This window comes from Carassius gibelio, chromosome A18 (assembly GCF_023724105.1).
Source record: "Carassius gibelio isolate Cgi1373 ecotype wild population from Czech Republic chromosome A18, carGib1.2-hapl.c, whole genome shotgun sequence".
Classification (NCBI taxonomy): domain Eukaryota; kingdom Metazoa; phylum Chordata; class Actinopteri; order Cypriniformes; family Cyprinidae; genus Carassius; species Carassius gibelio.
Window position 1 is genome coordinate 9,271,973 of NC_068388.1, and position 23,006 is coordinate 9,294,978.

The 23,006-nt window shown below is 37.5% G+C and overlaps 1 protein-coding gene across 5 annotated transcripts; it reads left to right on the plus strand.

The window, feature by feature from the left end:
- The first annotated feature begins 244 nt into the window (after positions 1–244).
- LOC127934635 (CMP-N-acetylneuraminate-beta-galactosamide-alpha-2,3-sialyltransferase 2) lies at positions 245–22,421 on the plus strand. 5 transcript variants are annotated; one of them, XM_052532141.1, is made up of 8 exons: positions 245–635; positions 7,375–7,516; positions 10,788–12,239; positions 14,095–14,288; positions 16,741–16,920; positions 17,612–17,657; positions 17,813–17,932; positions 19,668–22,421. In XM_052532141.1, exons 3-8 carry the CDS (start codon positions 11,754–11,756, stop codon positions 19,839–19,841), a joined length of 1,200 nt encoding a protein of 399 aa, XP_052388101.1. In that variant the 5' UTR covers positions 245–635; positions 7,375–7,516; positions 10,788–11,753; the 3' UTR covers positions 19,842–22,421. The 5 variants fall into 5 exon arrangements, with proteins under 5 accessions (XP_052388101.1, XP_052388102.1, XP_052388100.1 ...); XM_052532142.1 differs by lacking the exon at positions 7,375–7,516 and having other exon boundaries at positions 262–635; XM_052532140.1 differs by lacking the exons at positions 245–635; positions 7,375–7,516 and adding an exon at positions 9,422–9,726.
- Positions 22,422–23,006: the final 585 nt, after the last annotated feature.

A 23,006-nucleotide genomic window follows, 5' to 3' on the forward strand; every position in this document is an offset into this window, starting at 1 on the left:
AGAGAGAGAGAGAGAGAGAGAGAGAGAGAGAGAGAGAGAGAGAAAGAAAATACATAACTTATGCGTTGTGGACAGTTTGGATTTACAGTTACTCTCCAAGCATCCTCAATCACAGCACTTAGCGGTTCCAATGAGTCCATCTGTTCCAAGTGCATCATGGGAAATGTAGTGCAAAAAGGCGATTCGCTATTTAATGTTAATAATTTAAAGAACTACATATCCCAGAAGACTAAACGGGATGAGCGAATGAGGGTGTCTTGTTTAGCGGGGCAACACACACACACACACACACACACACACACACACACAAGGACTTCACGCAGCATTGTGAGAATTACAGTGTTGCACATTATCCAAGGGCTTAGGGACGATAAAATATCGGACAGGAGGACAAAATCCTAGTGCACATCTACATCAGCATACTACGTGGGCGCTGGAAACGACCACCGACAGAGAACTGATTAAAATAATCATATGGAAGCTGAATGCTGTTCATTTAGTGCAACATCCACAACAGTCTGCAGAAATTTACATTCCACCGAGGAGGTGAAGTGGGTGTCTTTATATTCCAAAACTGCCCCAGCTTTAAGAATGCATCATGATGAAGTGTTATGTATCCTAAGAGGCACTGCAAGGTAAGGAAAGCATTTGTCATGTGTGTCCATTGTGTGAGATAACCTGTTGTGGTCAATGCTTTTGTGGTTTTTAGTCCATTAATGTCTCACCCATTCTTTTTTAATTTTTTAAAGCAGATAGTCTCAGGTTGTGTAGCTAGAGTGGACCTGACCCACGTCATGCACAGAGGGACCAGGGGCTTGCCCCTTTGTGTCCAAACCCATCTCATTTATGTGAGGGTTTCATTACACTCTGAACCCACCCTTACGGATCTGACAGCGATGTTTAGATACAGGAAAGAAAGAAGGGTAGTAAAGGATTTTCTTGGGGTCGATGTGATTGTGTGACATAATCAAGTCTTTGTCTCATCCTTATGCAGTTTGTTCAAAATAGACACAACTCAACACCAAAGATGTGTATGTAAACTCAATAAAGTGAAATCAAATAAGTAGTATGTTGATCAGGAAGACTAAAAATAGTAACCCATCCTATTTTCCTTTTCTCAGGGAAGCTTGGGGGAAAAGTGCAGGATTTCCTTCGCATTTTACCAAGTAGAATCACTATATCTTAACATATGTAACATGACTGTATTGGAATATTAGCTAGAAATATTGAATAATTGGCCATATTGAATAAGCTGCACTTATTTAAGATTATTAACTATTACATATTTATAATACCATATAATCTAAATGACTAAGGTATGCTCAACAATAGGTCCTGACTGTTTAAGTTTAATTACTAGTATTTGAATTATGTTCTGTAACTTCTGTTATATGAAACAAAAACAATTTTGGTAGATTATTATGGCATTTGGTGCTTCAACTGCTTTATCATATAATATGTCACTATAAACAGCCTCTGCTGCAACACTTTGAATTAATTTCGGATTCTGTCATGACATTCAGTTTGTCCTTTGCGAATTGGTCTTTTGTCAGAGACAGTATTTGAAAGGACAGTTGTTGTTTAAAGTAATTGCACAACTCTGGTGATAGGGCTCTTTTTTGAAGAAGAAGAAGAAGAAGAAATGTTGCAGAAAAAATGTTGGTGTAGAATTTACTTAAAAGTTCAGAATGAGGAGTTAGACACCCAGTGTAATTTTTCCCAAGGCATAATGGGGACCAACCGTTTCTTAGTAAATCTGCTGCAACATTATGCACAATGAATCAGAGCTGAAACCAGATGTGACCCTGGACCACAAAACCAGTCTTACGTCACCGGGGTGTATTTTTACCAATATCCAAAGAAACATTGTATTAGTCGAAATTACAGATTTTTCTTTTATGCCAAAAATCATTAGGATATTAAGTAAAGATCATGTTCCACAAAAGATAATTTAAATATTTCCTACCGTAAATATATAAAAACGTAATTCTTAATTAGTAATATGCATTGTTAAGAATTCATTTGGACAAACTCAAAGGCAGTATTTAGATTTTTTTGCACACCAGATTTCAGATTTTCAAATAGTTGTATCTGGTTCAAATATTGTCCTATCCTAATAAACCATAGATTAAAAGCTTATTTATTCAGTTTTCAGATGATGTATAAATCTCAATTTCGAAAAAATATACACTTAACAATTCACAAATAATGAATAAATCATTGAATTGAATATTATAATCACCTGATGTGACCTGATGTGAAATTACACTTTGAACTATTCAAATATCGGGTATAGGTGTAAAAGAGAGGATACAGAACAGAATGTTGCCTATTGAGAAACTTGTCTTGCTTGAGCAACTGTTCTATATGGCAGATGTTCATCATCTTCTGTAACTAGGCTAACGTAGTACCTGGGGAATTTCAGGAGCCAGCAAAAGTCCTGCTGACTTAGCTTTAACTAGGTTAACACTGCGTACAGAGCGAGCACACTGTCAGAGTCACACATGAGAGCCTTTAAATAGGTTACTCTATGGGAAACCTTTTTCTGTCAGGGATTCAGATTGGTTAATTCAAAGAGCTGTGACAACAGGGTTACCTGATATCCATTTCTATCAACCTAAATAACTCAACTCAGCGTTTACAGTTACAACACTTGCAACATTTTACAGTTATGTTTGTGTCTTAATTTTGGAGATGACATGGATTGTACAGAAAATAACAAATAGGGCACCTGCTGAACACACTAGAGTTGCCTGTAGATCTGTGTTCCTGTGTGTGTGTGTGTGTGTGTGTGTGGTGCATGCATGAGTTCTCTGGGTTTCTCTTTCCCTGAGAGACCTGCTCCCAAACCCAAACAGATGTAAGACTTTTCTTTTAGATGCTCATCATATCAGATCACTGAAAATGTAATGGTTTTTACAAACAGTAATAGTCCCAAAATATCTTTTGAGTTCAGCCTAGAGGGGAAGGAAATTTGACACTCTCAGCTGTCACTGTTTAACCCTTGCACTGTGCTGAAAATCCTGTACCTAATTTGTGTTCCCTGTCCAAAATGACCGGCCTTTTAAAAATTGCTTGTAAATCATTCATCGTGCTATCACCAAATCTTTGATTCAATCTTTTTGTCATCTTGTTTTCTTTAATTAAACACGGTGAAAAAAAAAATTGTGGATAAATTTGGCAAAAAATTGCACTAATTAAAAGAAAACAAGAAAATAAAGTACAAAAATTATCCTAATTTGTGGATAATTTTGGCTATGTTTGGCAAAGTAAAAAATAAATAAAAAAATTTGGTTATAATATACAATAACAAGACATTTGTGACCCTGAACCACAGAACCAGTCATAAGGGTCAATTTCTCGAATCTGAGATTTATACATCATCTGAAATCTGAATAAATAAGCTTTTCGTTGATGTATGGTTTGTTAGGACGATATTTAGCAGAGATACAACTATTTGAAAATCTGGAATCTGAGGGTGCAAAAAACAAAAAGAAAAAAAACCTGGAGAAAATCACCTTTAAAGTTGTCCAAATCAAGTTTTTAGCAATGCATATTACTAATCAAAAATTATGTTTTGATATATTTACAGTAGAAAATGTATTTATTATCTTCATGGAACATGACCTTTACTTAATATCCTAATGATTTTTGGCATAAAAGAAAAATCAATAATTTGGACCCATGTTTTTTAGGCTATTGCTAAAAATATATCCCAGTGATTTAAGACCCAGGGTCACATTTTTAAGTAATTATTTTGTAGGCTGATCATTTTTGACCAGGAACACAGAAGTATAAAAAGATGGGTTAAAGATTATTATTATTTATTTATTTATTTTGGAAGTTGTTATATCCGTAGTGAGAAAAATCGGGGCGTTTTAGTCCAGTGCTATAATATTAACTAGCATTTTTGGGAAAAAGAAAAATTTGGGCGTTTTAGTCCAATGCTATAATATTAACTAGCATTTTTGGGAAAAAGAAAACCGGGTCAAAATTACTGAAACACAACACGAGGGTTAAGCACATTAGGTTGATTAGATTATTGCAGTGTGACTTTGAGCAGGCACACATAACTATAGTTTACCTCATTTGCTAACTATAAATTAAGCTAAATTAAATGTTTACAAAGTAGTTCTGGGTTTTATATTAATTTTGGAAATGGACATATTTAGGAAAGGTATAATGTACAGCCTTTTCAATCTGTCATTGCAACACTTTGATGACATTTGGATACAGTATGAGCAATGTTTCAGTGAGGTGGTGAGGTAAGGGTTAACTGTGCCAGCAATGAGGGCTTCTGCTGTGGTGTTGTGGAGCCAGCGTTGCCCATGGTTTTCCTCTCGATCGATGGGCTCCGTGACAGGCCTTGGCATCTGGCCCCAGTATAGGTGGCCTTAGAGGATCTCTACTGGATGAGTCACGGAGAGAGAGACATTTTTGGGCACAGGAGAAGAAATACTTTGTCACACAGAGAAAGTGATGAAAAACACCACTAAAAGAGAACGGCACAGAAAGAAAGAACGATTGAGAGGATGGAGAGGTAAATACAGTATAGAAAAGGGCCACACAGGCTGAAAGAACATCTTTTTCTGTACTTGCCAAACAGAAAGAGATACTGTAGATAGAGGAGTAGATATGAGGTACAGCCACGGATGCATGGATAATTCATATATTCCACAAGGAACCAGCGAGGGGATGTGAGGTGTCAAAACTGAGCAACGGAGACAAGGTCAGTGAGGAGCAGGTAACTGAGGTCAGGTTGACCATCTGGGCTTTTATGGAAGACTTCAAAGTACATCTTGTAATGCAAGGTCACATTGTTCAAATCACTAGCAAAAATGTAATATAGAGATGCACCATATTAAAATGATGACAAATACAAATAAGGGGGTGATCATTTCAAAATTCTTATTCATTTAAATTATTATATTACACTGTAAAAACAGTGTGATCAATAAGTCATTATGACTTGTTTCTACATGAAGCAATTTACAACTTTTTAAATGAGTTATAAGATTAATCTAATGTTTTTAAGTCAGTTTGATGGAATTTAATTTGTACAGCTATGATTGTATTTCAAGGCATCGACTTTTTCCAGTGTAGATGTACAAATAGATAAAATATGTGTAAACCTTTTTACAATTTTTAAATGCTAGAAATTTATTCAGGCATCACAACAATGTACAGTATGAAAAATGGAATTCAAATAAATTAATTAAATCATTTTTTCTTGATCTTTCTTATTATTCAGAAAATATAAGGTTTAAATTAGTTTTCTTGAAGAGATAAAAACATATTTAGAAGAAACTAACATTTTCCTGAGAAGCAAATATTGAGGCATTTAGGATTTGATTTTAAGGAATGTTCCTTGGATTTAGTCATGTTCTATCAGAGCATGTTTTACTTATTTTTAGCATAACATCACTCAATATTTTATTACTTATTTTCAAGAAGCCAATATTTGCAATCTTGTTAGGTCACCTGCTTCCCTCGGTGCTGGTGCCAGAAATCAAAGTCAGCTTTCTGAACTTGAACTTCCACACACATACATACACATACTGGCATTTAGAGCCTGAAGCAGAGATGGGGGTGCTGAGTCAGACACTTGGGCAGCTGCAGCTGTTAAGAGTTCCCACGGCACACAAACACTAATTTCTGGTAGAGCAGTTTATGCGAGAATAGACATGACTGCACCATCCATCGCTGCTGTTATAAAGAGATCTCTCCTGTCTCTCCTATATACCAATTCTGAACTCCAAGTGCTGCGTGATGTGTTTGCTGCTTCTTTGAGATGATTTTTGCTCTGATTTACATTCTAAGATTGAGAGCTACAGAATTTCCCTGGCCTTTGAGATCCATGAGAGCTGTTTTCTTCAGCATTGTAGAGATGTGTCTGTGGCTTATCATGGTTGTTCATAATAGACCAGCTTCTGCTGGACATGGAAGACCTGGCTGGTGACATCCCCTGAGGATCTGGTTTGTCAAGAAAGGCATGATCAATGATCAACAGTTTCTCCAGGAGAATACGACTCAAGGGGGCATGTTAACTCATTGTCTTTGGGCACAAATACAATTAATGAGTATGGATTGCTTAGCTGTATGCTGCTAACAGATCCAGTGCCTCGGGACTGTGTTCCAATGAGTATGGATATAAGAAAGTGTTTGCAAGTGATTTTAATGTCTGTAAAATCAGGTGGCATGAAATGTTTTTATGTTAGATTTTTATTTACATTATTATTATACTTTTTTTATTTTTATTTATGCCTGAGATCATTGTGACATTAAGTTAATCAGGCAGAAATCTGTTTGGATGAGTCGTTTTACTTTCATTAGGTGCACGAGGCTAAATTAATTTTCCCTTGAGAGGGTATAAAATAAGAAGAAATAAAAATGAGATAAACACAACTGATGCTGAAGGCTATACTTATTGAGATATAAATCACATAAATTTGAGACTTGAAATTGATTAGAGATGCAGGCATCTCTCATTTCATTTTCTGTCATTTTAGTTTGAGATGTGAAGCTCAAAGGATTGAAAGGTTATAGTTTTTTTGTGATTAGTATGACTCAGAGAAAGGTATGAGATTTTTTTGTGATGCAAAAACTATAGCTTCGGTTAAAATTTTCATTTCACAAGGCATTTTTAAATTAAGTTCAGTATTGTGAGCTCTTTAAACTACTGTCATGACCACCATTTTGGATTATTTATATGTGTTCTGAGTAAATCAATTCTGAGAAAATAAATCTGAAGAATGATTTGATTGATTACTTACACTAGCATTAAAAGAGGTCAGCATGATGGCTCATTTATTATTAGGCCTCATTCCCAGAAATCGAATTCAATTCCGAGCAGTTGTAGAGTTTAAAAACGTTGACTGAACTAAGAATCATTGAATGAAGGCTTATATGCATGGAAAACACTTTCAGCTGACACCAGATTACATTGGAAGAAAATGCTGATTGAAATAGCTAAATCATAAGTTTAGCCTACTTTTTTAAATGACGGAAAAAAAATTAGACGATAATCATACATTTTTTTCCCAAGAGAGGCCCAACAGGCAATAATGTATTCAGCTTTAAAAGGGTTTAATCCATTTAACGTGAAATTAGATTAATCCTTAGGGGCCAAGCCGTTTCCCAGAGTAATCCTCAACTGGGAGAGAGTGCAGGTTTTGTCAGTATGTTAACCCTAGAGTCACTGGACAGACATTGTTTTCCATCCGCGCTTCCAGTCTGATCACAGACAGCACAAAACTGGAGCCGTCGACTGTTGAATATATGACAACAACCTGTCCAGCAGCGAATCTGAGAAAATGCAAGCCTACCCAGTATGTGAATGTCTGCTCTTCTCTTTCAATTACGTTTCCATTGCAGCCAGCTGTGAGGTTTCGTTGCCAAGGCAACTCAGACACCCACTCTACAGTGCTTGGCTCACCCTTGCTGAGCAGGCACATTGGTCAAGACCCACTAAAAGCAGCCGAACATCAGGAGAGAGGGAAAGAAAGAGTAAGCTAAGGTCAGTGGATGTTTTTGTGTGTGATAACTGTGTATGGCTAAAGAAGGATGTTAGTGCATCGTGTGAATTTGTCCCAGCGAACGTTCAAGCATGTGTTTGTATATGGAGTCAGAAATATGAGTATTATTGTTTTGAGCACAACTGTGAGAGCAGTCATGTTTAGACGTGTTGACCAAAAATGGTTACATATCTCATATGTCATCTGTTTGCTGTGAGTCTAGCAACTGTGTGTTGATGGCTTTATCAATGAGAAGACTGTTATTTTGAGATATAGGAAGATGTAGGAGGATGTGGTGCTTGGTGAAAATAAAGTACAAATTGAATTTACTGGGAGCATAATTAAGAGGATTTGGCCTTTCATTTGAGATTTTATAGCCTATATATATATATATATATATATATATATATATATATATATATAGTGTGCTGCCTTACATACTTTTTTTAGACAGTGCTATAGAGGTGCATCACACTTATGTGCTGGTCCTGAGAGACTTAAACACACTATCTTGCCATTTGTTCTTTACAAAGTTGGCATATATACATATTCACAAAGGCAGGAATATAGAACAATTAATGGAAATTATCTGTTAGCTAGCTGAACAACTTTTCAATAACCACAAAAAGTTTACAAGTTAGACTTTGCTAGAATATTTGTATTTAGGTAACCGCAGCAGCAGCTGTCTTTAACATTGGCAAACCATGGGTACTGTATGAGGGAAGTCGTGGCCTAATGGTTAGAGGGTTGGACTCCCAATCGAAGGGTTGTGGGTTCTAGTCTCGGGCCGGACGGAGTTGTGGGTGGGGGGAGTGCATGTACAGTTCTCTCTCCACCTTCAATACCACGACTTAGGTGCCCTTGAGCAAGGCATCGAACCCCCAACTGCTCCCCGGGCGCCGCAGCATAAATGGCTGCCCACTGCTCCGGGTGTGTGCTCACAGTGTGTGTGTGTGTGTGTTCACTGCTCTGTGTGTGTGCATTTCGGATGGGTTAAATGCAGAGCACAAATTCTGAGTATGGGTCACCATACTTGGCTGAATGTCACTTCACTTTCTTTTTGTCTTCTTGTAATGGGCTACATTTACACATCTGAAATATATTACATAAAGCTTTAGTAACAAGTTTTGTTCGAACCACGCAAGACGAACCTCAACCGGTAAATTAGTGAAATAATTTATTTTAATAAGTCAGACATTGTTGAATAATTGCACACCATATCATGCACTCATTAGCCTCTTTCAGGGGCGTAGCAAGCTTTTCAAAAGTGTGGGGGATGGATGTGGTTTGTTTATAAACAATAAAAATGATAAATACAGTGACAGAGGGGTACAAAATGCAGGGCTTAAAGTTCTCCGGCACTGTGCCGGATTTCCGGCTTGCAGCGTTTGACTGGGAAAAAAATAATGGTATAAATAATTTGCTGTTTTTAAACATTAAAATAATATACACTTTTCTTTCATAGTTCTTCAACAGGTATGAAAACGTGCGGGTGTTGAACACTCTCACCGGGAAAAGTGTGGGTGTTAAAACACCCACATCCCCCACGGGTGCTACGCCCCTGGCCTCTTTCTCACAGTAATACCAGTAAATTGCCGTAAAATTACCGGAACGACTTAACCGGTAAATTCAAAAATGCGCTGTTCACACAGTAAACTACATTCCGTCTTTTTTTCCGGAAAAGCACCATTCACACATCCATTCCAAAATACCGGTAAATTCTGTGACGTCATTAACCTCTAAACAGCTGGGCTTGTATTTTTAAACATGGAGGGTAATACATGGTCAGTATTTCTGTTGATGGTTTCATTTTTGTTTCAAACTTTAATATTCATGCAACTGCTTTTGTTACAGAGACATGGTAATAGACGACTGGTATAAATAATTATACTTACCATTAATAAAACACCTGATGCTGTCGGGAGCTGACAGTACATCACAAGCCTCCCGGTTTTCATTCAAAATATCTTAAATTGTTTTCTGAAGACAAAGTTTTTACGGGTTTGGAACGACTTGGGCTTAAGTGATTAATGGCTATTTTTTCAATTTGGGGTGGAGTATCCCTTTAAATGCAAAGGCATCTATCTCACCCATCTCTATTTTGCAATACAACTGCAGGTGATGCCCTTTAGCGGCTCAGTAAATTCAAGCCATTCAGAGCGTCAAAACTGACTGCGCTCTAGTCTCGTCGCATTAGGTCACTAAGTTACTGGTAAGACAAACAATCAGCCGAAGTTAACGCTATCAAACTCTGACTGCGACTTCTTTAACGATTTCTCTCTTCAAACTGTGAGTGTTTCAAAAGAAGGAGGGTGTTTAAGTAGGAGAACGTCTAAATCAAAGAAGCAGGCATTTACTCCTGCCAGAAAAAATGAGATCCGAAATGATTCTAATTCGAATGGTAGGGGAGAGTATTCTCGAGCGAGCTGCTCAATCACGCATGCAATCACAGTCGCGTGATCATCTGCGGCCGCAGTGAAAGGCGCACGAGCCACCTGTTTGTTTGATATGTCGATATCTTCTAAACCCGCGATTGAATTGTTAGCATCAAGCAAATGTTTAAACCATAAGTGCTTTGCTGTCAGAGATTATACCTCTGCCTCTTCAAACATGTATTGAAAGGAATGTTTTTCTTCAATTCAAGCATGAACAAATCGGTTGGTGTTATTTTGTGAACGCTGTGAAGTTTGTGTTTTTCTAAGGTGCATGAACTGGTGTGGGCTGCACATATTGAGGTCTGGTAATTTAGCTCAACAGAAACACTTCAACTGTGGTGCCTTCAAAAATTTTGTGAGGGACAGATGGGCTATCAGTGAAAAGACTGAACGACTTTTAATTTTCACATCTTCGCTGATAACTTTCTGAGTAGGGAAAACATAAATTGCTGTGACCGCAAATGGAAAAGCATCCTCTTTTTTTTTTTTTTTTTTTTTTTTTTATAGATTTTTTTTTAATTCTTATTCTCTTCTAGTTTGGTTTATTTATTTTGGCTAATTATATTATCAGGATAAAATTAGTTTGAAGTTGGATTTAAAAAAAAAAAAAGAACACATTCAGTGTGAAATATTTGTTTTTAATTATGCATGCCAACAAACTGTGCTTTTTTTAAAATTCTTGCCAGTTCTCTGAAAATCTATGTAAATCTGTTTTATAATCGGTGCATACAAAAAAAAAAGAGAAACGGGGAAAACTGCTTATAATAATTGCTTTATAAATTACATTACATGCTATACTTAATATACACTACATAATTCTACATTTGTCTGTTTTTAGTTTGGAAGGCTGCCTGAATCAAGAAGAGCAGCTGTAAACACCCGCGGCTGGATTTCACTACCATTCTGATGCACTGCACCCTCTCGGACTGACGGGTTTTCTCTGGCAGCAAACTGGCAGAGAGAAAGAGCTCACACAGGTGGACCAGCAGCGTCCCAGAGATTATAGATTTGGAGATTACAGGACGACAGCAGGTCAGGGTACATTGCCTTTTTGAAATCCGAGTTCTCCACTTCACCAATTCCATTAAGAGCTTTTTTTGTGAAATTGGCAAGCGAGTCCTGATCACAAACTCCACTAGCTGCTAGAAAGATGCAGGGTTAAAGAAAATCAGATGAATCTTCAAGCTACTTTAATCGAAGACACCGTAAAGATCAAGGGAAGTAACTCGCAGGATACGCAACTACTGCCGAATGAATGAGATGGAAAGAGTTTTGAGAGTGTTGTAGAACGTAAAGCTATTCAAGATGTTTGCAAAAGAGCTTCATTACAAAACTGTGATAAAACTCCACCCTTTTTCACCTCTGGCTGTGAAGTTCGACATGGTGGCTTGCTAGACGGAGTGTAAGGACACGGACAAACCGGATTACTGTGACAAACTTGGACTCATAGAGGACTGTAATGGAACAGACACGGATGACAGCCTAGCTTGTCTGGCACTGGGATGTTAAAACCACAGAGTGGGATATTCCTCCAACTGTCACTGCAGGGATAATAGAGCCAATCACACACACGCCTACAAGCAGACAGATTTTTAGAGGCGAAAGACTGGTGTATGTGTGAACTGTGGCAGTATAGACCGTTCAGAAGCGTGAAAGAGAGCGAAAATAAATAAAGAGCACTAAAAAGACTCCACAGCAGTGGTGACACATAAAAAGAGAAAACCTGTCTCTCAGTACACAGAGTAGTACGGAGTCTAGTTTGGGCACGGTGGCAGGGGCCGGTTCATGGCAGGGGGGTGGGCGTATGCCGCCTTTGCCTCTGCAGCGAGAGGGACGCTTCGGCTTGGGATGGAGTTGGGCCACATGGGCTCGGGCTCAGAGGACAGGCGAGCTGAGAGCCTGGGTGCCTGCGGGAGTCGGACCTGTGGTGGCAGGAGAACGGGGGAGTAAACGATGCTCCCTTCGCTTCTGCGTGGTCTTGGGATCCCTTGCCCTCCTGTTCCTCACCTCACTCTTTTTCTCCTTGTCGCTGAGAGGAGGAGCCGGCTTGCCTTACTTGGAACCCCAGCGATGGGAAGAGTCACGCAGAGTTAAGCTAGTGCCCAGCTATACCGGATCCCACCAGGTCATCACGGCCGAGAGCTCTCAGCAGAAGACATGTGCCTGCTCTCAGTGCGTGGGTGACCCAGGTGTTTCTGACTGGTTCGACGAGAACTATGACCCGGACATCTCACCTGTGTGGATTCGGGACAACCTCCAGCTGCCTCCAGATGTGTACTACTGGTGGGTGGTAAGTGATCTTATGGTTACTCCCTTCTGCTTTTAGCTGTAGATGCCGATTTTTGTGAAATGCTTTTGGCCTCATGAAATGCTTTTGGGGGTTTGGTGCCAGACTGCATTAAACCAAAGAAGCAGAAATATTTTGGGATGAAGGTTAGGAACACGACTGAAATTAGGGAAACTGCTGAATTTTATATTTTCTGAAGAAAATGTAAGTGGTGCTGAGTAGGGCTGGGATAAACGATTAATCTAACGATACATTTTTTTCAGACTGATTTGATTTCGATTATCTCCCCATTAATTGACTACTAACCATTTACACATGTTGATTTGCATATCTGAATGAAAAAAACATGAATTCCTTAACATTGCAATATGTTTATTGCTCTTAAAATTACAAAATAAAAGACTGACTAAGAATGCATTACTTTGCACTTGTATAGAGATAGCATTCAATAAAACCTTGAAAACGCATAGCTTACTGAAGCAAGCTTACTGAACACATAGGGCCTAGCTTTTCCAAAAAAAAAAAATAACAGTGGGAGCCAGCAGCCTGTCATGGAGAAAAAAAAATGCTCTGAATGCTCCACGTGAAACTTTAGCGTTCTGCCCTTTTTCTGTCGTGTCTAATGATTTTGGTTAATATGCACGAGGGAGAGAGAGAGAGCGAGCAAGACAGCGCTCGTGTAGTTTGAAGACTGTGAGTGCGCGAGCACGTGTGAAACTTTGGTTTTTCGCCCTTTTTCTATCGTGTTTAATGATTTTGATTAATATGGTTATATAACGTTGGACAGAATGTTGATCCGGCCATCGCGTTTTGCAAACGTTTTTTAGAGAAATAAAAACAGGTCGACGAATCGATGCGCATATTTTGCGTCGACGTCATCGATGACCTCAACATTGTCCCAGCCCTAGTTGCTGAGGTATTCTAGGTAATTGCTGAGATGGTTTATTACTGGTCAAAAAAAGAAAAAGAATTGTTTTAGCAGTGTTGTGTTTATTGGACATCCACTTCAGAGTTTAATGGGCATAATTACTTAATACTAATTATATAACTTTTAACTTTGGTTGGACTGATGAAATTCCTCAGTTTGAAATTTAACTGCAGTTAATTTTCTCATTCTTAAATCAAAATTCAAATTCAGTATCTTGTGGGCTGTAACAAGTTCAAATCAAATTTAAATTGAGTAAAGTCAGGAAATAAAATTCTGATTGTTGCCCAATACTGCTATACAGATAAAGATGCACATACTGTATAACTTAAATGAATATGCACACTACTGTTCAAATGTTTTTATTTGTGAATGTTCTTGAAAGACTGTTTTATCAAAAAATCTATTAAATCATAATTAGATTTTTTTTTTAGGTTAATTAATGAATAGAAATGTTAATGGAACAGCATGTTTTTGAAATGGAAATGTGAAAATCTTGTGATCACTTTAGAGTATTCTTGCTGAATAAAATTTATAGAAACATTTCTGATCCTAAACCTCTAATGGTAGCTTTCTGTTGATGACCGAGTCTTGTATTAAATACAGTGGCTCATCTATTTTGAATGGGCACGGAGTAAAATCAGCATCTGCCAGGAGTTATGAGAGCGAGAGAGAGAGAGAGAGAGAGAGAGAGAGGAAAAAATCAAGAACTGGGTTGGCTGGAAGGAAGCCATGTCATTAAGGGATGTTTGTAAAATACAAAAGGAAAGATTGTAGGTTTTGGCTAATTGGCTGCATGGATGTTTATTTCAGTATGTGCACAGGCAGGTGTGCAGATGGTTTGAAGTTAAAAGATAACTACCCATCCTTATGTTAGTTTCTGTCTTTCCCTTTCTTCCTGCCTCTCTTGTCTTCCCTCTGGACCTTGTGCAGATGTTGCAACCTCAATTCAAACCCCACAACATCCAGCAAGTTCTACAGCGGATGTTCCAAGTCATTCCAGGCCATTCCCCATATGGTTCATGGGATCCTGCCCGCTGTCTGCGCTGTGCTGTGGTGGGAAATTCGGGGAACCTCCAGGGGGCAGGTTACGGTTCAGTGATTGATGGCCACAACTTCATCATGAGGTGAGTCTTGAGATGTCACTGTGTAAAGAAGCGGGGAAAGAAAAATGATTAACTATATATCTAAGATTATGAGAATGATTTGGTATCCTTTTGAAACTACAAAAGAAGACCTACAAATTCAGTTGATGCCCTTGAATTCAGAGTGAGTTTATCTAGCTAGGTTATGATAGTTTTGCGTTTTCAAAGTTGTTTTTAATTTGAACATTTAGTTATATTTTTCATATGTTATGCTCTTTTCTGCAGTGTTTTTTCAGTTCAGTTTTGAGTTTGTGGAAATTTTTAATAATTAGAATTATAGGTGAAGAGTGTGATTTCTGTACTTCCAGTAGCATGAAACAAAATGACAAAAATGACAGATTTTTCAAACTGGTATCCTTAATTTCCATTAAGTCGGTGTCGCTGATTTTAGACTGGTAGGATATTCAAAGCATATATCCACAGTGTTTTTTTTTTTAATTTTTTTTTAGGGAACATAAAACCTTGAAATAGATTCCTAGCTACTTTAGGAGATTTATTAGAAGTAGTAATTTAACACTGGAAAAAAACATACTTTTTAAGGAATCAATTGAGCAACCAGCATCTAGAGCTCTTTAAAAAAGAAAAATAAAAAAAAAGCACTTTGATAAATGCCACATTTATCAATATCAATATATTTACATTTATTCTTAGAGCTAATGAATTTTTTTTTAAGCAGGATCTGTCTTAATTTTAGTGTGCAATAACAGCTCTGTTTTCTGGGCCACTGATTGCAGTCAGTTATGGTGGATTGACATTTGCAGTTGCGGATTTCAGTTGACTGAACATTGAAAAGGGCAGAATGTGCGTATTGCTCCTTTAAGAAGAGTGTAAAATCATGTCCTTGGGGTAACGTTGGAGAACGGCGTGTGTTTAGTAGAGATCAGAGAGAGACAGTGGTTGAAAGAGAAGGAGGTATAAATTGAGGTGCAGTTTCAGTCAAGTCTTTGATTCAACTCTGAAATATTAAACTAAACCTGTCCTCTATATCCCTATCTTTATTCTGCCCCACAGCAGCTGTCTCCATTGTTTAACTGCTGTCTGCTTTCATTCTGACACTGTTTAAGAGATGGTTTGAGGTTGCTGCCTCAGTCAAATTAGTTTGCTGTTGGTGTTTATTGGCTCATAAGGTTCCATTGGCTGACACATTTTTATTATGGGAAGTAAACGGTACTTTGAAATCTGTTAGCATCCTTGTAGCATATCAACTGCATTTCATGTATATACTTCAGTATTTTTGTATTCATATATTTTATTTAATGGACCATAGACTGGGCATTGTTACATGGACAACTGATGCTTTGAACATAAGGCATGCAGCATAAATCTAGTTTGCAACTCTCATACTTGGTTTAGGTTTTACTTAACAAGGAACAAAACAAGTACTTATATATGTGTGTATGTTGTACCTAATCAAACAATGGCATATTGACATACCTAAAAACATACAAAGTTTCCAAAATAAAATGTAAATTCTTGCATACAGAAATAAAATGTAAGCTTAACCAGCTTGAATAAGCCTAAGGTATTGTTCACATTGCTGTAGAGACTTCAGCCACTGTTTCAACTTGGTAGAGAAAACACGGAGTTATGATTGCAACTTTACATCTACGGGCATGGGGTTCCATAGATGTGAACCATTTAGTGAAAAGGATGATTGAACCACAGTAGTTCTGAATCTCCAAACTCCTACAATTCCCACTTACGGTCCCCTCTGGTCTTTCTTTGCCCCGTCACTTATGTATTTTTATGTATCAACTGACAGATTACATCAGGGGCAAGCCCATATACACTTAAATACTGTTTTTATAAAAACTTTATCAAAATAATTGATCAAAACTTAACAAATAATACTTTTGAAGAATGTGATAATGAGTCAGTTCTTGAATTTCAGTGAATACATGTAGAATACAGATTGAATGAGAAAGGGAGGCAGGTTTTTTTTTTTCTAATCGGAGCATTTTGTTGAGAGGACATGAACTGTGAAATAAAAGCTCTGACATCCATCGTGGAAACAGCTGTGTCTCCTGAATAGACACCGACCCTGTACAGGGTGTGTTCCTGTCTGATCCACACACACCCTCTTTCCATCATCTTTCTCATCTCTTGCAGTCTGTCTCTCTTAAATGAATCAGTCACCTAAAAATGAAAATTGTAATATATCCATCCTGGTGTCATTCTAAACCCTTACGATGTGGAACAAAAAGGAGTATTTTAAATAATTCCCTGGTTATTTTCTGTAGAATTACAATGAATGGGGACGTCTCTTTCTGCTTTTTTTTTTTTTTAGCCACTTGCTGTCAACCTGAATGCACTTTCTGTTTGTTCGCTGTACTCCGTCATGAGGAAAATAATGAAATGCCAAAGTAATGGGGCTTGTTTGAGCAAAAGTGAGGGAGCGTTTTCACGGCCTAATTCAACTGAATCTGTGTTCCAGGATGAACCTGGCTCCCACTGTAGGGTACGAAGAGGATGCCGGCAGCCGTACCACACACCACTTCATGTACCCAGAGAGTGCCAAAAACCTGGCGCCCAATGTCAGCTTTGTGCTAGTGCCCTTCAAGACTCTCGACTTGTTGTGGATCACCAGTGCCCTCTCCACCGGACAGATCCGCTTGTGAGAACGATAATGCAAACACAAGGATTTTAGGAAAAGAGATATGCCTTTTTTTTTTTTTTAATTGTCATATTTTAAGTTTTTTTCTTTATTATAAAAGCTGTAGACATTGTTTAAAGAAAATATTAAGGGAGTCTAATTTGGTTGTAAAATCTTGAATTTTGAATTCATTTAAATCTTTATTTTAAATGTATGCAAATTAAATGTTTTTATAAAAAATTTCTTCGTTCATTTGATGCACATTCTTCAGATTTGAGGTACTATGTTTAAAAGATTTGTGTGAGTGTGTGTGTGTGTGTGTGTGTGTGTCCAATTAAAAAAAAAATCATTAGTGTGACATGACATCCCATTAATAAATTAGTTGTTCATTTTAGTTTTCGGTCACTGTGGATTTAAGAAAAATGTGGTCGTCAGTACTTGATTTTTGTGCCATAGCTGCAGTGAGGCCAATGAGACATTCATATATTCTGTCTGTGAGCACACTGCAGTGTTCTGTACCCAGAAATGCATCATTCAAATCACACACACCACCACACATCACCAAGCTTCATCAACAACATTCTCTACTTCACTGAAAAACACCAGAAAGTTAGCAACAGTTCAAGTCACTGTTTTTTATGAAATTATAAAGAGATGCCAGAAGTGGGAAGATTTATAACTTTCTTTTCAAATCTCTATCTCTCTCTCTCAGCACATACGCTCCAGTGAAGCAGTTTCTGCGTGTGGATAAAGACAAGGTAATATATTCCCATCCTGCCTCTCACCGATTTATATTCCTTGAATTAAGACCCACTGTAGACCCTGAACAATAGAACAGTATCAATCTCACATTCCGGCTCAGTTTTCTCTGTGCTGCTATAAATCTGCATACATATCAAATGATGTCCTGTAGGTTCAGATCTTCAACCCAGCTTTCTTTAAATACATCCATGACCGCTGGACTCGTCATCATGGCCGCTATCCCTCCACTGGCATGCTTGTGCTGTTCTTTGCTCTACACGTATGTGATGAGGTAAGACTTTAGGGTATATAATAGGGTATGTAATAATGCATACAATTCATAAATTATGTTTGTAAATTGATGTTCCACAATTTTTTTCTTGAAATGTACTACCGTATCATACAATATTCTAAATTTCAGTATTCTATAGCAGTTTTCTGTTTTAATATAATAAGTTATCTATTCCTATGATTGCAGTGGCACAGCTGAATTCTCAGCAGTTATTACTTTATTTTTGAAGGATCATTTGACACTGAAAACCAATTCAGATATGCCGATTTGGTGCATTGCTTATTATTGCTTGAAACATTGCTTATTATCAAAGTTTGAAAGTTCTGCTGCTTGATAGTTTGTGGAAACTGGGATACATTTTTTCTTCAGTCAAGTTACTTTATTCATAGATCACAACTTTAACACAACCATCGTTGATCCAGAGTGCTTTACAATAAATGGTTACTTAAAAAGCAACAGAGACCGAAATTAAAAGGGAAATAAAATCAGAATGTATATATTATACTAAAACATACATCAGAAATACCGTACACAGCATCACGCAAATGCAAGGGTTTAAAAATGAGTCTCTTTAAGGGTTTTTTTTTTTTTTTAAAACACAGAGCAATGGAGAGGCCCTGATAATAAGGGGTAAACGGTTTCATTGCTCAATACGTTCACTTTTTTTTTTTTTTTTTTTTTTGTGTTCCTTTCAACAATCTGGCTGCCACATTTTGATCCATCTGAATTGGAGATGGAGTGCTTTGAGGAAAGCAGACATACAGAGAGTTAAAATAGTCCAGCCTGGAAGAGATTAGTGCATGGATGACAATTTCAAGATCTTTTCAAGAGAGAAAGTGTTTTACTTTCTCAACAGATCTGAGGTGGAAGAAGCTACTCTTTACAATGGTGTTTACATGCTTGTCAAATTGTAGTAATGGATCGAAATGGACCCCTATTTACATGGTATTGTAAGTTATCGTTAAGGGAACCTAAACTACTACTAAAATTAGTATTGAGAGCAGCTGGGCTTAGCAGAAGCACCTTTTTGTCAGGGTTTAGTTAGCAAAAAATTATTAGCCATCCAAGTTCTCACTTTGTCAAAACATGAGAAAAGTTGTAAAGAAAATCATTTTCAAGGTAAATTTGATGGTCATCTGTGTAGCAATGATATTTAATACTATATTTCTGGAGAATGGAGCCTAGGGGACAAGAAAAATAAAGGGCCAAGAATAGAACCCTGAGGAACACCATAAGGGATTGGTGCAGGAGGTGAGGTGAACGACCCAATATTTACTGATCAAGTCCTACCCTTTAAATAATAGTTAAACCACTGTAATGCCCCTACTACACTAGAGTCTATTCAAGAGGATTTCCTGGTCAATAGTGTTGAAGGCTGCACTCAGATCTAACAGTATCAGAATGGCAGATTCAGGATTACTTGATGAATAGAAAATTCAAAAGAACAACTATTGTTTAAAAAAAAAAAAAAAAAAATTAACAATGTAAGTCTTAACTGTCACTTTTTAAACAATTTAATGTGTCCTTGCTGAATAAAAGTAGTAATTTCTTGAAAATAAAAATTACTGACCCTAGTCTTTTGAACTTTGTGTACTACTTGCATTTATATAAATTTATAAAGTGTCTGTAGCTTTTGTTTTAGCTTTTTATATGTAAAATAAATAAATTTTAAATGTTAGCTTTATTTACATCTCAAAGCTCTGATATTGACTGTGAATTAATTTCTGTGTCACAGGTGAATGTATTTGGCTTTGGGGCAGACAGCAGGGGAAACTGGCACCACTATTGGGAGCAGAACCGCTATTCAGGAGAGTTTCGTAAAACGGGTGTCCATGATGCAGACTATGAGGCCCAGATCATTGACAAGCTGACCAAAACTGGCAAGATCTCAGTCTTTCCTGGAAAGTGAATCTGGGCACCAGGTGCAAAGAAATGGATCAACTGATGGACTACCATAAACAAAACCACCCATTATCCACTTGACTCACATAGTGTGCTTGTTAAATGTGACCAAGAAGTAATTTCTCATGATCTTATTACCTTTCTATGCTGTCCTGAGTGGACTGTATTCTGGGCAGCATTCCCATGATGTGGTGGTTTTGAGAGGAGACACTTGTACTAAATGTACTAATGTGCTTTTCCTTGCAAGACTACCTCAACTAGGTCAAGGAACGTGACTTGGCAAGGACCACTAATATCTCACCACTAAATAGCATGTTAGATATATGTACTGGGAATGGATTTGGCTTATATTTATGTCTTTTGAGTAGTGATGGGAACTCCTATCTCATGCCGAGGGCCCATAGATGAGTGGGACCAACGATTACTATACTGTATCCTAGTACTCTAGCAGTTCTCTGTGATCCATTAAAGAGATGGTTGACTCAAGTGAAAATTGCCATTTACCCTCATCCTGTTCCAAACCTGTGTGATTTATGTTCTTCTGCAAAGCAGAGAAGATATTTTGAAGAATGTTTGGACTGATGTCAGTGAGGTCAATCGGTTCCAAAGTTGTCTTGCACCATTGTCTTCACAGAAGGAAAAGTCATACAGGTGTGGAATTGAATTAAAAGCTTGGACATAGTGGCAGGTCGTTTGACTAGCATGATAGCGCAGCAGTTAGGCTCCTCACTCCACTAGGTGCAAGTGGTGTGGAAGTTACATTCCTGCCTTTAGACCAAGCTTTTTGTTTTGAGAAATTTTGTTTAGTAGTTCGTCTCTGAAATGATCACACTATCAGTTTGCGATCACTGTGTGCTCACAGCAGTATGAACAGTTTTGTCTTTTTTGTTTATTTATGCTAATTGCGTCTGAGCGCTGATCGTTCCTCTGGTCTGAAGAGAATGGGCCAATACTCTACAGCATTTTCTTCCAATCTAATTTTTTTCCATCACCATGTCCCTTTGCAAGCCCAGAGCTTCAGCCAAGTCGAAGTTTCAGGTGCAGTAGTTCTTTTTCAAAATGAAGACATCTTGGCTTTCAGTGTGTAAACGCGCACATGTTACATGCTTGCGTGCCTTGTCCTCGCTTCTGGACACGTCCTCTCTCCAGAGCACAGCTAACCTCATTAAAAGATGCATAAACGCATGCTGTTATTCCTTTAGTCTTCTTATAGAGCATTTCTTGACATACATTCACGCTAGCATACATCTGGGCTCTAAAATAGGGCATGGATCGTCTACCCACCAGCTCTCCTCGACCCAAACATGATTCATATCTTCTCCTGCTCCACCATTTCATTCTCTTGTTCTGTCTGTTCTACTTTGAGCTAAGCTGAGCACCGTGCCTTTGGGATCAGGTTGGGAAAAGCTTTCACCTGAAAACCTTCTCCCCTCTTGATTTTAAGAGCTACCTACCTGCATTCACTGTCACTTCGGCTGAAAGTCGCTCTAAACCTTCAAAAATCCAGACATGTGGCACATGTATACATTGTCTATAAATGTCTTGACTGTTGTATACCAGTTGAATATGAAATGCACAGGGCTGTAGTCAGTGGCTTTATTATATTTAAGCCTATTCTGAGGGATTATTGGGCTGGCCTCTCATAGGGAGAATATTGAGATGCGCAGTTGGTCACCAAAGAATTGTGTTCCATTACTAATCCTCTTGTTTTTGTCTGAGGTTTATGTATTCAGAAAATATGGATTATGGAAAATAAATTGGCTTGTGGTGTTCTTGTATTACTCTTAACAGTATCCATTAATCCTAGACATTTCTCTTCTTGTTTTTGTGCCAGAGGAGGATTGTAGACTGCTGAGGGATATTCAGGCACACCTACTCAAACAATTTTTGAAAGACTACATTATGTCCGTTCTCGGTTCTCTCCATTTTAAATGTTCTGTGGCCAAATTGCATGATGAGATCAATTCCAAATTGGCTTGTTTTCTTCTTTTATGCTCTTCTTGCCAACATTCTCCACACTAAATTATTGGTCTTTTGTAGATCCTTATCGTCACACTGAGAGAGCCTTTTCAAGGACTTTGTATCATCTTTTGCTGAATTGTTTGCAGCCTTCAGCTTTACATCGTTTTGTACAAAGTACTGAGTGAGAAAAATATTCCTGTTAAGACTGAACTGCTGTTTGTTTTTCTTTGCTGCTTTTTCCACTGTGCCTAAAGGATAGCTGTTGATTGAAAGATGCAATTTAATTTTGTTTTCTTGACCTTTTTGAAAGGCTTTATGTGGATTCCCCTATTCCATTTGAAGAAATAATAAAATGGCAGCAAAAACACTGACATGAAGTTAAAAATGAGACTACAGTATTTAGACTCCACTTTCAACTTAATGTTCAATTCTGTTCTTCATGAAGGAACCCTTCAGCACAGACTGTACATATCCTCACTGTGCCACTGTGTTTGCTCTCATTAACTTCTCTTTGGTGTTGATTATAGTGACTCATGGTCAGTGCTCTTTCTTTCACAACCTCAGTCTGTGTGTAATTATGGACCGTTTTCATGCTACAGTATGAAATAAACACGTTTAAAAATGATTTGTCTCCTTTGTGACCATGAACATTTGTATACAAGTAAACAACTTTTTCACTTTATTTGATTTGGTACATTTTCATTAGAACTTCAGTATTGAACTCATGATTTTATGGAAATAAAATGCTGTTTTATCTAAAGGAATTAATTTTTACTACTATGGTTTACATGCTTTGCAGCTTCTAACATGGAAAAATTGGCATTCAAAAAGTTAAATTTTATTCTGGTAAAGAGTTGAAAACTTTGATGCCCCTAATATTGCTTTTCCTCCTGTTTTCTTTTGTGAGGCTTAAACAGAAGTAAATATCAGTAACTAACAATGGATTTGTTGAATTCTGTGATGTTTAAAACTTTCCACCCTAAAAATCTGAAGTTTAAATAACTTTAAAATTTAAAGTTAACACCCTTATATAAGCGAAACCATTTTTTTTCCGCTTGCCATTGTGTAAAGTTATATAATAAAGTGTTTGAACTTGACTGGAGCATTCGTCAAAGTCTGGCACACCCGTTTATAGAAAATTACAGGCATATTGTTTTAAATGAAAGTGATGTAAAAATTTCAGAATGTACAGTATTGTTCAAAATAATAG